Here is a 13,516-nt window from a genome sequence, read left to right as displayed (position 1 = left end):
GAACACTCTATGACATAAATCACAGCAAGATTCTTTTTGACCCACCTCCTAGAGAAATGGAAAAAAAAACAAAAATAAACAAATGGGACCTAATGAAACTTAAAAGCTTTTACACAGCAAAGGAAACCATAAACAAGACCAAAAGACAACCCTCAGAATGGGAGAAAATATTTGCAAATGAAGCAACTGACAAAGGATTAATCTCCAAAACATACAAGCAACTCATGCAGCTCAATATCAAAAAAGCAAACAACCCAATCCACAAATGGGTAGAAGACCTAAATAAACATTTCTCTAAAGAAGGTATACAGATTGCCAGAAAACACATGAAAGAATGCTCAACATCATTAATCATTAGAGAAATGCACATCAAAACTACAATGAGATATCATCTCACACTGGTCAGAATGGCCATCCTCAAAAAATCTACAAACAATAAATGCTGGAGAGGGTGTGGAGAAAAGGGGACCCTCTTGCACTGTTGGTGGGAATGTAAATTGATACAGCCAGTATGGAGAACAGTATGGAGGTTCCTTAAAAAACTAAAAATAGAACTACCATATGACCCAGCAATCCCACTACTGGGCATACACACTGAGAAAACCATAATTCAAAAAGAGTCATGTACCAAAATGTTCATTGCAGCTCTATTTACAATAGCCAGGACATGGAAGCAACCTAAGTGTCCATCAACCGATGAATGGTAAAGAAGATGTGGCATATATACACAATGGAATATTACTCAGCCATAAAAAGGAATGAAACTTAAGTATTTGTAGTGAGGTGGATGGACCTAGAGACTGTCATACAGAGTGAAATAAGTCACAAAGGGAAAAACAAATACTGTATGCTAACACATATATATGGAGTCTAAAAAAAAAAAAAAGTTAATGGTCAGAAGAACCTAGGGGCAAGACGGGAACATAGATGCGGACTTAGTAGAGAATGGACTTGAGGATATGGGGAGGGGGAAGGGTAAACTGGGACAAAGTGAGAGAGTGGCATGGACATATATACACTACCAAATGTAAAATAGATAGCTAGTGGGAAGCAGCCACATAACACAGGGAGATCAGCTCCGTGCTTTGTGACTACATAGAGGGCTGGGATAGGGAGGGTGCGAGGGAGGGAGATGCAAGAGGGAAGAGATATGGGGACTTATGTATATGTATAACTGTTTCACTTTGTTATAAAGCAGAAACTGACAGACCATTGTAAAGCAAGTATACTCTAATAAAGATATTAAAAAAACAACAACAACAAACAGAAGCTTCATGGGATATGACATTAATTAGCCTCTTAGTTGGCTTAAAACCTAGATTCAGAAGTGAAGCATAATTACAGACTATTTAGTACAATGTAACACATTTTCCAGTTGGGGAAGCTGAGGCCTAGAGATGATTAAGTGCCTTCTCCAGTATAATAAAGCTAGTAGTCATCTCAAACTCATGTCTTCTAACTTATAGTATGCTATTTTTTCTCAGTGCCAGAGTACCTCCCCATTGATTGTATTTTAATTCTTAACTAGATTTATTATTTATATATTCATCTCTTCACTTATTCATTCTTCATTTATTTGACCATTTATTATCTTAGAGAATCTTATCAGTGTGTCTTCAAGTCATTCAAAACCAACAGTGGACCAGAGGAGAAAGGCTAGACCTCAAGCAGATTTATAAGCTTTCAAATCTATCTTCCCATGATAACACAGTTCCTCTGAGTAGGACAAATGGAGAAAGTAGACGCAGGAAGATCACATCCCCGCCACCAAGATGCACACAAACTCACACTATTACAGGCTGTGAGACACTAGGCAGAAGAGTGGTTCAGCACTCACTGATACACTGCTTCAAGTGCCATGGCAGTCTTGTTCACAAATGCCATACAAGGAGCTGTTAACATCTAGCGGGAAATGGTGGCCAACAAACACCATTGATCAGCTGTCAGAGTGTTTCTCCTTTTGAGAAAACTTTTGGGGAATGTAACAGGTGCGCAAGGCCAAATTACAAAAGCTGCAAGAGCCATGGGTTAAAGCTGTAACTACTTAATCGTATATGAGTAAACTTGCAACTTAGTATCAACTTTTATGACTATGAACAAGCAAGGCATGAAAACAAATATGCATCATCAACCTCCCATTCTGGAGAGGTCCTATTAGTGATTTGCATAATATCACTGTAGATTTGAGAGGAAATATACTCAGTAAAGCCTTTGGAATCTAGCCTGTATGTAGGTAGAGATGCTCAAGCATTTTTTTCCTGCTTTACCTGCACCCATAAAACAAACACTGGTTTATTAATTTTCTGTTGCTGTGTAACAAATTACCACAAAGTTAGCAGCTTAAAACAACAGTCACTTATTCGCTCACAGTTCTGTATGTGGCATGGTTGAGTTTTCTGCTCAGGATCTCAGGAGGGTGAAATCAAGGTGTTGATTGAGGCTGCAATCTCATCTAATGTATGTGACCCTCTTCCAGGCTCACTTAGGTTTCAGGCAGAGTTCAGTTCCTTGAAGCTGAATTGGGGTTCCTGTTCCCTTGCTGGCTGTCAGAGGCCTCTCAGCTCCTAAATGTCACCCACATTCTTTGCCATTGTAGCCCACTCCATCTTCAAAGCCAGCAATGGGGAATCTCCCTCCCATCAAATTTCTTTCACATTCGGAATCTCTTTCTCCAGGTAGAGCCTTGTTCTATTTTAAGGTGTCACCTGATTAGGTTAGGCCTAAAAATTAGAATCTCTCCATTTAAAAGTCAACTGACTTGAGACCTTCATTATATCTGCAAAATCCCCTCACAGCAGTACCTAGGTTAGTGTTTGAATAACTGGGTGAAGGAGTGTATACCCCAAGGGTTGGGAATCTTGGAGGATCTTATAAGTTTTTCACAACTGAAAATATTATGACTTTCATAAAAAGGGACAGAAATCTACAGCCTTCAAAGAAAAGCATGTGAGATTTAAAACCTTCTCTAATTTTTGTGGAGTTGGGGCAGAACTATTTCATTAAAAGGGAATTCTATTTTAAGCATAAAATTAGAAGACGACTGTTTTATTCAAGTAACAACTTGGGGGAATACAAAGTGAACTCTTCTAAATTAAAGTAGGAAAAAAGCTAAAAGTAATCCCTGATCATGACGTAATTAGCACTTTGCATTCCTTTAAGGAGAGGGCAAGTACAGAAGATATTTATTCAGAGTAACATAACCTATAATCTGCGTGAAATCCAATTTATCATATCCATTACACCTTCATTAACTTTGATTATTCAGTGTTTAGAAGAGTGTATTTATGGCATGATTTTTCCAAAGATGTTATCAATAAAAACATAGTGATAATATTAATAATTTTGTGACTTTGCTTTCTGCAATCTTGAAGACCGAAAGATATACACCTTGAAGAATATATAGAGCAGTATGAATTGTTAATGATCAGAGTTGGGATATTCATTTCCTTAGTAACAGAACTCTAAGCTGGGGACTTCCCTGGTGGTCCAGTGATTAAGACTCCATGCTCCCAATGCAAGGGGCCTGGGTTTGATCCCTGGTCAGGGAACTAGATCCCACATGCCACAACTAAAGATCCCACACGTGGCAACGAAGATTCCACGTGCCACAACTAAGACCTGGCACAGCCAAATAAATAAATAAATATTTTAAAAAAGAAACAAAAAACAAAAAAAACCCCTCTAAGCTGATGACTTCTATATATGTGAGTTAAAAGATGACTTGAGTTAGCAGAAGACATCATGGACCCCCTATTCCACATGGATCTTCCTTTTCCTATAAAGACCTCCCTTGAAGGCAGTAACTTTGGCTCACTCCACAGTCAACTACATGCCCTTTATCATTTTGCTATAAGCTCCAAATCTTTCCTTTTCAGGATTATTTTTCTGCTTTCTTGTAGTTACATGTTACCATTATACAAATGTAGATACATGTGATTATTATAAAAATGCCAATTTACAGACAGGTTATGTTCCCATAAATCTTCATAGAGAGAGTTTTCTGGTGTTTAAGATATACTATCTGGTTTAAAAAGAAATTATTGGTTAGTTTCCCAGGCCAACCTACAAGTCTACTGAACTCCTAATATAAACTGTCAAAGATGCTAAATGCATTGAATTCCTGGGAGACAGTGCAGAAAATTTGCTCCTCTTTTCCTAGCCTGGCTCCCATCCCTGGAGGAAAGTTCTTATAGAACTAAAGTGCCAAACTCTCCTTCCACCAACGAAAATTGTCATTCCCTTTGAGTGGCTGAACTCAGTCATTTGTTACAGAAAAGCAACCTTTTGTGGTGACCTAATACGCTCTGATATTCCTGTGACTATTTTAGAATGACCATTTAGTACTAAAAGTGATAAGAACAAGAGCTACTATTTAGAAAGTGCTGACTTCGTAGGATGTGTTGATTTTATCCTTTAAATGCTCTTGTCAGTAGAATTATTTATCTTCATTTTACGGGTGAACAACTTGCTCAATTCATGCAGCCAGAAGCAGAGGCAGAACCTAGCTCTGGCCACTGTGACTCAGAAGCCCTTTTATTCTGTAGTATCATATTTTCTTTTGAGAGTGATTTTTTTCCTTTTACAGAACAGGCTTCCTATTAATCCAAATGAATAATGTGTGGAACATCAAGAAGCATAAAAGGCAGGTGAACAGTTTTATGAAGTGAAAGCAGAGGTTGGTTTACTGACCAGAGGGACCACCCATGTCCATTGTGGTCAAGTCTTGAATTTGTTTTTGCTTTCACTTCTTCTTCCTTTCTACTGGCTTTAAATTCTTGTGAACTCTCAAGAAGTTAGCATTCCCTTATCCCTCTCCAGACAGTAGCAGAGGTCATCTAGAAGGGAGGAGGAGGAAGGAAAGAGGGCTGTGAAAGCAGGCATGTACGAGGAGAATTAATTACCATATTTGGGCTTGTCTGTAAACTTTGGAGGCTTTAATTTAATTTGACACTTTTTCCATGCTGCCACATGTTCCCTATAAGTTTTATTTCTTGAGATATTATGTGTACACCTATCTTCTTGCCCCAGAGTGTGGAAGATCTTGAATACAGTGAGTAAGTCATATACAGCATTGAGGCATTTCTCAAGAAGTGTTCCCAGGTAGTGGGGTAAAGGGAGGTTTGCCATATTTAAGTAGGTTTGGAAAAAAATGGGTTAAAGAAAGTTAAATAGGATTCTCACTTCTAGAAGTCTTAGAGCCTTTAATGGTTTTAAAAGGGAGTAAAGGTGAGGCAGTATTTCTGCCTTGGTTTTGCATATATCCTGTTCTCTGATACAACCCCAGTACCAAATACATTATCTGACTCTTGGTAAATACTTGAATACTATTTAATGAATTGGACTGAAATAAAAGTTTTCCAAATGTGCTCATTAAAAATCACCCTATCTAGTGGTATCTCATGGGATTCTGATGTTCCACAGAACACAGTTTTGAAAACATGGCTCTAGATGTATTTACACCAGTGTGCTAATCCATGGAATGCTTTATTGTCAGGAGGTTTAAAAAAAAAAGAAGAAACAAAGAAAACTTCTGATATTCCTTCTATATTTAACTCCCAGATATGAATGGAGCGAGGGTTGGGACAAAGAGAGAGGGGCAAAATTGAATAAAATACCACTGTAAGTCTAGACCAAAGAACATCTTCTATAGAAAATAATGAAGAGTTTCAGGCTGAGCTGAATTCAGGGGACTCAGAAAAAGAAAATGAGGATGCCAGAAAAGACAAGACTCAACTTCTTCACGTATCTAGGGAAATGCCTTCACCCTGGTCCCAGGGGTGGAAATTAGGCACACTGGCAAAAAGGGAACATAACTGAGAATTTTGAGCTGGAAGAAGAAAACGTGACCCAAAGGGGATTGAGAATACCTCTCCTGGATTCCGCATGGATGTACTTCTTTCTCTTGGAGGGATACTCCCACCCCTGACAGTTCCTGACAGGAACACAATTACTCACTGCTCATCACATCTGACCTTCTGGACTGGATTTACTCCAAATCCTGGCAGCTCCATCTTTCCTCTAACATCTACCCAGCCCTAGTGAGTTAAATTAATTTCAGATTCTTATCCCTTCTAGGTTTCCCTGTCCTGATTCAGTAAGGAGGCATTCTCTAGCCTTATTCTAAGAAATGACTGGCATTTAATTCTCTCACCTTCATATATAAGCAAAATAGGGAGTCTTATTGTGCTAGTTTAGCACAGTCTTTCATTTTATTTTATTTTATTTTATATTTTCTTTATTTTTTTTTTTGGCTGCGTTGGGTCTTAATTGCAGCATGTGGGCTCCTCTTTGCAGCATGTGGGATCTTTTCGTTGCGGTGCAGGCTCTTTGTTGTGGCACACGGGCTTCTCTCTAGTTTTCTCTCTCTAGTTGTGGCATGCGGGCTCCAGAGCGCATGGGCTCTGTAGTTTGCAGCATGCGGGCTCTCTCATTAAGGCGCACGAGCTCAGTAGTTGTGGCACGTGGGCTTATTTGCCCCCGTGGCATGTGGGATCTTAGTTCCCTGACCAGGGATGGAACGCACGTCCCCTGCATTGGAAGGCGGATTCTTTACCACTGGACCACCAGGGAGGTCCCACAAAGTCTTTCTTAAATGGTGTTGAACTTAGATTTTGCATTAGAGGTAGAGCATAGTCACATGTTAGTTTAAATTAATGCAACATGATTGAACTCACTTCTCCTGGGGGTGGTATAGTATTAAGGATAAGAGCCCAATCTCTGGAGCTGAACTACCAGAGTTCAAGTCCTAGCCCTGCCACTTGCTAGCTCTGTAATAGGTGGCAACATATTTGACCCTTTTTTGTTTTAGTTCCCCCATTTGTAAAATGGAGATGAAATTAATACCTACCTCACAGGATTTCCATGAAAATTAAGTGCATTAATTCATGTGAAATGACCAGCACATAGTAAATGCTATATAAATATGAGCTATTATCAGTATTTTTGTTCTTCTTAATATTACACACTTGTTAGAAATTCACCATGCTGAGAAAGTGGGCATTTCACCCTGAGAATATTCATGGTAGGTAATTTTTATACCAGTAGCATTTTGGAATTTAGGATCATCTTGGAGTGGCCCCACAAGAGAAAGCTTAGATAGGTAGTATGTTAGGAAATCCCCCAAATATTTTAAATGCAATGTTAATCAACAAAAAATGTGTCCTGGGTGGCCCTGAGTGACACAATGAAATGGAAATCCTGTTTTACAAGTACACTATTAATAAGGGAAAAAGAGATTCAGTAACAAAACAGAAATTTATTACAGAATGTTCTAATTTACTAGAAAGGGTAGACAGCACCAGATGTTATGGAGTTGTGTGATATGTGTGTTTGGTTTAGTTTAGCATGTTTTTGACACAAAGTGCAGTCCCACCTATTAAGGTTTGTAAAATATGTCTCAGGTTAGAGGTTAAGGTCTAGGCTAGGAGTCTATGCATGTGTGCAAAATGAGTTGTTTGTATACAAATGCCTGGATCACAGCCTTATATACTATAAATATGTCCTAGCAGACTACTGAGAATTAATCATATATTGCAATATTTCTTATTCCTCCTTTGTCCTTTAATTTGTCCTTTTATGTATCCATTCAACTATTCATCCTTCTGTCCATTTACCCAACTATTTTTCTTTTCCACAACGTTTCATTGAGTCTTTATTATGTTTTAAGGAATCATGCAGGGCTTAAGGAGGCAAGGATGAATAAAATATGGTTTCTACCCTCATGTAACTCATGATACAACATATAATGCTTTTGTCTCAATCTGTGCCATATGGATGATAATAAGTATTGTAAACTTCTTTTCTATAAATATTTAAAATATCACAAATAACAAATTTCCATTAAGGTAACAAAAATGAGAGTTAAAGATTATGAAATAATAGAAAATATATATATTGGTCTCTGCCCCCAGTTCCTTCTAAAACCCTTGTAATTTCCCAAGTGATGAAGAGCACTAGGAACATCTTTTGTTCTAATATTTGGTCTTTGGCCCCAGTTCCTGAGATAGAGGTCTTAAAGCCCTTGGAGTTTCCTGGGTGATAGCAGTGTCTTTTATTCCAGTGAGATACTCTTGGTGGGCTCCTAGATGGCTTGAAGATGGGGGCTAGTCTTTCTGGGGGCCAGAAAGATGAAGCCATGATTAGAAGCTTGGAACTTTAAGCTCCACCACTGCCTTCTATCCTCTGGGAAGAGAAGGGGGCTGGAGATTGAGTTAATAATCATTCATACCTATGTGATGAAGCCTCCACAAAAATCCCAGTCGTATATGATGAAAGAGCTTCTGGGTTGGTGTACACAACTATGTGCTGGGAGGAGAGAGCATCTCAGCTCTTTGAGGACAGAATCTCCTGCATTGGGGACCCTTCTAGACCTCACCATATATGACCTCACCAGCCTCATCTGGCTGTTTATACATATCCTTTAATAACCTTTGTAATAAACTGGTAACCTAGTAGGTAAACTGTTTTCCTGAGTTCTGTGGTCACTCTAGCAAATTAATCAAATCGGAGGAGGGGATTGTAGGAAGCTCCATTTTATAGCCCGCCAGTCAGGAACACAGGTAACGACTGGGACTTGGGATTGACATCTGAAGTGGCGGCACGGGCAGTCTTATGGGACTGAGCCCTTAACCTGTGGGGCCTGCACTAACTCTGGTTACTGTCATAATTGAATTGAATTGTAGGATTCCCAGCCAGTGTTGGAGAATTGCTTGGGGGAAAACCCTACCCAGCTGATGTCAGAAGTATTGTGTGTGGTAATAGTGTGATAGTAAAGAAAAACAGTTTTTCCAAGACAAAGGTTTTTTTTTAAATTCCTTTAAGTTTTTACCTGCCTGGACAAACCTTCTCTAGGCCTATTTGTATTGCAGATCTGCCCTACCTTTTAGAGTCAAACGACTTTGGCTTCAGTCCATGCTTGTAACTCTTTAACATGTATCTTGAGAAGTTAATGAAACCTCTCTGAATTTCAGTTTTCTCACCTGTAAGATGGTGATTATAAATACTACCCAAGGATGTGAGGCAATGAAACGAGTATATGAAAGACTCTAGCACATATCAAATTCCTACTCTGGGTCAGGAGTTTTCATAGGAGCTATCTGATGTATTTGTTGCCACAGCTTGGTGAGGTGTGTCTTATCACCATTCACTAATGAAGAACTGAGGATCAGAGAGGAAAATCAACACAGGTTACAAAGCTAAGGGGAGGGCTTATCTTTCTGACTTCAAATCTATCAGTACCATTTGTAACCAGGCCACTCTGATAATGAATGTGAAAGCCTTTAGTAGTACGCTGTTCAGTTGTTGCTTATATTATTTTTGTATCCGTAGTGGGTCAATTTCCTGTCGTTGCCCAGATGTTTCAGAGGCACAGCTATGAATGTATTGGGGGTAAGATGTTGTGTATAGCTTGGGTTTAAAGCTCAATAACTCTATGATCTAGGGCTGCTTTCTTTTTCTGTAAAATGGGATAATAATAGCTAACTCATATGAGGATTGTAAATAAATGAGATAATATATGGAAAATGATGAATATTTTGTAAATAGGTAATAAATGGTAGATGCTATTACAGTAATTACAAATAAACTACCACCTACTATAGATTCATATATGCTTATCTGAGCATAAACTTCTATTATCTTGGTTTCCAAGTATTTTGTATACATATTTGCCAGCCTCCCTATTTTATCTACAAATACATTATTCTTTGTATGACAGACAATTGGAAAGAAGAAAAGCAAAAGAAAGAAGAGGATGCTATAAACTAGCCTTTAAATCTCAATGATATGAATACATATGTAGATAAAGCTTTACTGTATAACTAACATTATGAATCTCTTACTCAAATTTTAAATTAAAATGGAAAAATTGATTTTTTCTCTTGAAAAAGAAAAAAACAGGATATCCTAATAGTTAAGCTCAGGCTTGAGTTCTAGACTGCCTCAAATCCCAGCTTCCACTCATTAGCCTGTGATGTAGGGCTAGTTACTTTTTCATCTATAAAATGGAGATAATAATAGTACCTAATCATAGAATTGTTGTGAGAATTAAATGAGGTAATATAATGTGGTGCATATGTGGCACCCAGCAAGCACTATGAGTTTGCTAAAAACTAACAAAACAGTAACATTTAATTGATAATTTACACAAAGTTTAGTGATCAGTAAGTAACATGGAGGTTTTACCTTGTTATTTTGGCTTTAACTCTGAAGATATAGTTTTTGAGTATATTAGAGAATGAACTTGGCAAATTATCAAGTTGATTTAAATGAGTATTCAAAATGAAATTAAAATGTACAACATGAGTGCTTGCGAAGCATTTTCTCTAAATGAGGATAATGACAAGGAGAAATCTAATTTTTGCATTTATTAAGCAATGCTGAAAATAATGGCAATAGGAAGAGAGAGATGCCAGTCATCTGGGAACAGGACAGCAATCTCAGATGAAGAAGTCATTTGATATTTATCTTTATAAGAGAAATAATTGAGATTTTCAGTGAATATATCACCCAACTAATCAATTTATAGGAAAGAGTAGGGGTATGGATATTGCTAAAGGCAAATGCAAATGGATATTCACAGCAAAGTTGGAACACTAAATACTATCTCTGAAAGGTAGAGAGGAGAGTCAAAAACCCATAGAAAAGAGATCCAAGTTTCAACAGACCAGAAACAACAAAGATATGAATCAAGTACATTTTGACACAGCTTCCACACTGAGTTTCTTGTTAGTGGAGAAGTAAGGATGGCCGACACGACTATAGAATGTACTGTAAAATTAGTGTAGGTGAGACATAGGGCGTCACAGTAATTATTAAACATTTGCTTTGCCTCAATCCTTAAGACTGCCTGGCCATCTCCTGCAAATCCTCCAAATCCTGGATTAATGTTCCATTACTTTATCTTAAAGAAACCATAAACATTCAGTGTTTCTCACTGTCCCCTTTCTTTGTCATGGATGTCCTGAACAATTGCACTGACCCCCAATATTACTCCTATAATTTACTTCCCTTAAACTGAAAACATTCCTCTAAACACATAAATATGCATTAGAAAAGAAGATTTTTGGTGTCCATAATCATGAGACTTGATTTTTTTAAAAGAATAATTTGGAGAATGTGAAATATGAAAGGTTGGAACTACTGCTCTATAATATCATGATTTCCATAGACATGGAATATGCATTTTCAAATTCAATGAATTTTAATAAGCAAAACACTAATGCTAGATATTTACATTTGCTTATTCATTAATTTGTTCAACAAATATGTGGAGTGCCAATTATGTGTGAAGCACTGTAGACCCTGCCTAAGGATGTCAGAGACCCTCTGGCAATTACTATTTGCTCACTAAAGGACTGATCCAAATGTGCATTTTATTAGTGGGGAAGGAAGCCCAGTGAAGTTCACTAATTTAGGGACTGACCTAGTGTCAAGTTTCATCTCTGAAAGACCCCAGATGGAATCATTTGCACTAGAGAGGCTGCAGAGTCCAGGAAGACTGGATTTAAGGAGTTGTGGGTTGCAGTGCTCTGATCTTGACATCACAACTCTGTCGATACAGAGAAGCCCTTAAGATCTGTTTCCTCTTGATTCATCACTTTAAAATGGTAATTGGTAACTGTTTGCTGATCTTACAGGGGTGGTCCTGACTATTAAATGAAAATAAATGTGTAAAAATGTTTTGAAAATGGATACATCTAAGCAATCTTGAAATATTACTGTCATTGATGTTTAAAAATCATATTTTAATTGTATCAAAGGTTATTCCAAGAATCTTATTTTTTTTCCTCTCCTTTACATGTGGCAACCTTACTTTGAAAAAAAAAAAACTTGAAATAATTTATAGTTTTCTTTCCTCTTTAATATTTAACAGGAAAAAATTTAGAGAGTAAACAGTTTCCCTAATCAGGATGTCGTCTCCTTTCTCCCCCCAAGAAGTCCTGAAATATCTATGAAGGCAGGTGTCTCGGCAGATTTTGACCTACCAATCTGCATTAGTTCCCAATGACTGACTATAAGGTATGAGGAAAAGGAACTGAAGGAAAGTGTTACAGAAGCTAAGTTTAGTCATATTACTGACAGGAGGCTTTTCTTAAAACAAGTAACACCTGTTCTTCCACCCATTCCACCCTCCAAAAATCAGAAGCAGTCAAAACAACAATGTAATATAGTTTTTCATTAACTTCTTCTAAAATCCCAACTGTTGAACTTGGTGACATGAAATAATGTTAATAATGATTTTTAATACAAAAATATTGATTTTAACTACAGAGATTAATTAATCCAGCTGCTATAATAATTCCACAAATTTCACAACATCCAATGCAGGCAGTCCTCCGACATTCTGGGAATCTAGCCACTGACAGACAGTAGAGCAAACAAGCCATTACTAAACAAAACTGAACTTACCGATACATCATCTGTGGGAGGAAGAATATGATCTTAGAGGTCTGCGCCCACTCAACCTGACTTTCTAATCAACTATATGACATCTCTAGATATATTAGAGGTCTATGGCTGGAAGACATAAGGGAACAAATTTCAAGTACTTGAAATGAAACTAGTTTGACAAGTCTGAACAGAGAAGCCTCAACCCATAGAATAGCTCCAGAGACAGCATAGTCCCAACAAGAAAGCAATATTTCTTTTTTTGGTATTGACTAATTTTGTTAAAGGAGAAGGAACTGGTTACAGGGATTTGAATGAGAAATACTTTAGGAATGCACTAGGATTAAGAGTTTAAAGAAGATTATTGGCAGGTATACAAATATCTTAAAGAAACCTTCACATAAAAAGCTCTCAATAAAAACAATCAGATATTCTTAAAACCGAGATTCATAATATGACTCAGGAAATACTCCTTAAATTTTTGTTGAACAACAGCTATCTCCATGTATCAGGGGTATAGCGAGTTTATTAATACATAATCATTTTACTTTTTAAAAATACCTATTTCTCAGAGTACATACAAATAAATTCTATCAAACCAGATTTTTTCCCTAAATGACTTAATGTAATAAGTGTAATTTAATTTATATTTATGTAATATATATTTATACATATATATCTCTATATTTATATACATATATGTATGTATGTGTGTATGTATACACACACACACACACACACACACACAGAAGGGGAGAGAGGGAGAGAGAGATTTATTATAATGAAGAAAACAAAAAGAGAAGATCAGGGAAACAAATAATATTTTCAATTAGACAACATGAATACCAACTCTTTGTGAATATTAAGACATAAGAAATGAGGCTGAAACTCTGTTTGACCATGTCCTAATCATGATTTATTTCTTTCTCCTCAGAAGCAACCAGTGTTATTAGGGTCCATCTTTTCGTGGAACATACTAAGCATTTACGGACACAGACACATACACACACGTATTCATAGAAAAACATATATGAATGTTAATTAAACAATGTCATGATGCAAACACCCTTGGGCAACCTGCTCTTTCTTTACTTAATATTTAGAAGATCTTTCTGTGTTTGGAGACACA

At 37.2% G+C, this 13,516-nt stretch overlaps 1 protein-coding gene across 2 annotated transcripts in view; it reads right to left on the bottom strand.

Moving 5' to 3' along the window:
* The window catches only part of TMPRSS11A (transmembrane serine protease 11A), a 55,014-nt gene extending 42,444 nt beyond the window's left edge, over positions 1–12,570 (bottom strand). Inside the window, exons 1-2 of one of the 2 annotated variants that reach the window (XM_036852096.1) lie at positions 12,409–12,570; positions 4,690–4,835 (exon numbers count right to left, since the gene is read on the bottom strand). Coding sequence is in view for 1 of the 2 variants with exons in the window: in XM_036852094.1 (XP_036707989.1) it covers positions 12,409–12,419 (11 nt within the window). In the remaining variant the exon portion in view is untranslated. The remainder of the gene's footprint in view (positions 1–4,689; positions 4,836–12,408) is intronic. The other variant, XM_036852094.1, reaches the window with a different exon arrangement.
* Positions 12,571–13,516: the final 946 nt, after the last annotated feature.

This window comes from Balaenoptera musculus, chromosome 5 (genome assembly GCF_009873245.2).
Source record: "Balaenoptera musculus isolate JJ_BM4_2016_0621 chromosome 5, mBalMus1.pri.v3, whole genome shotgun sequence".
Lineage (NCBI taxonomy): Eukaryota > Metazoa > Chordata > Mammalia > Artiodactyla > Balaenopteridae > Balaenoptera > Balaenoptera musculus.
Note: the sequence above shows the minus strand (reverse complement) of the source record. Positions and strands in the feature narration are given on the sequence as shown.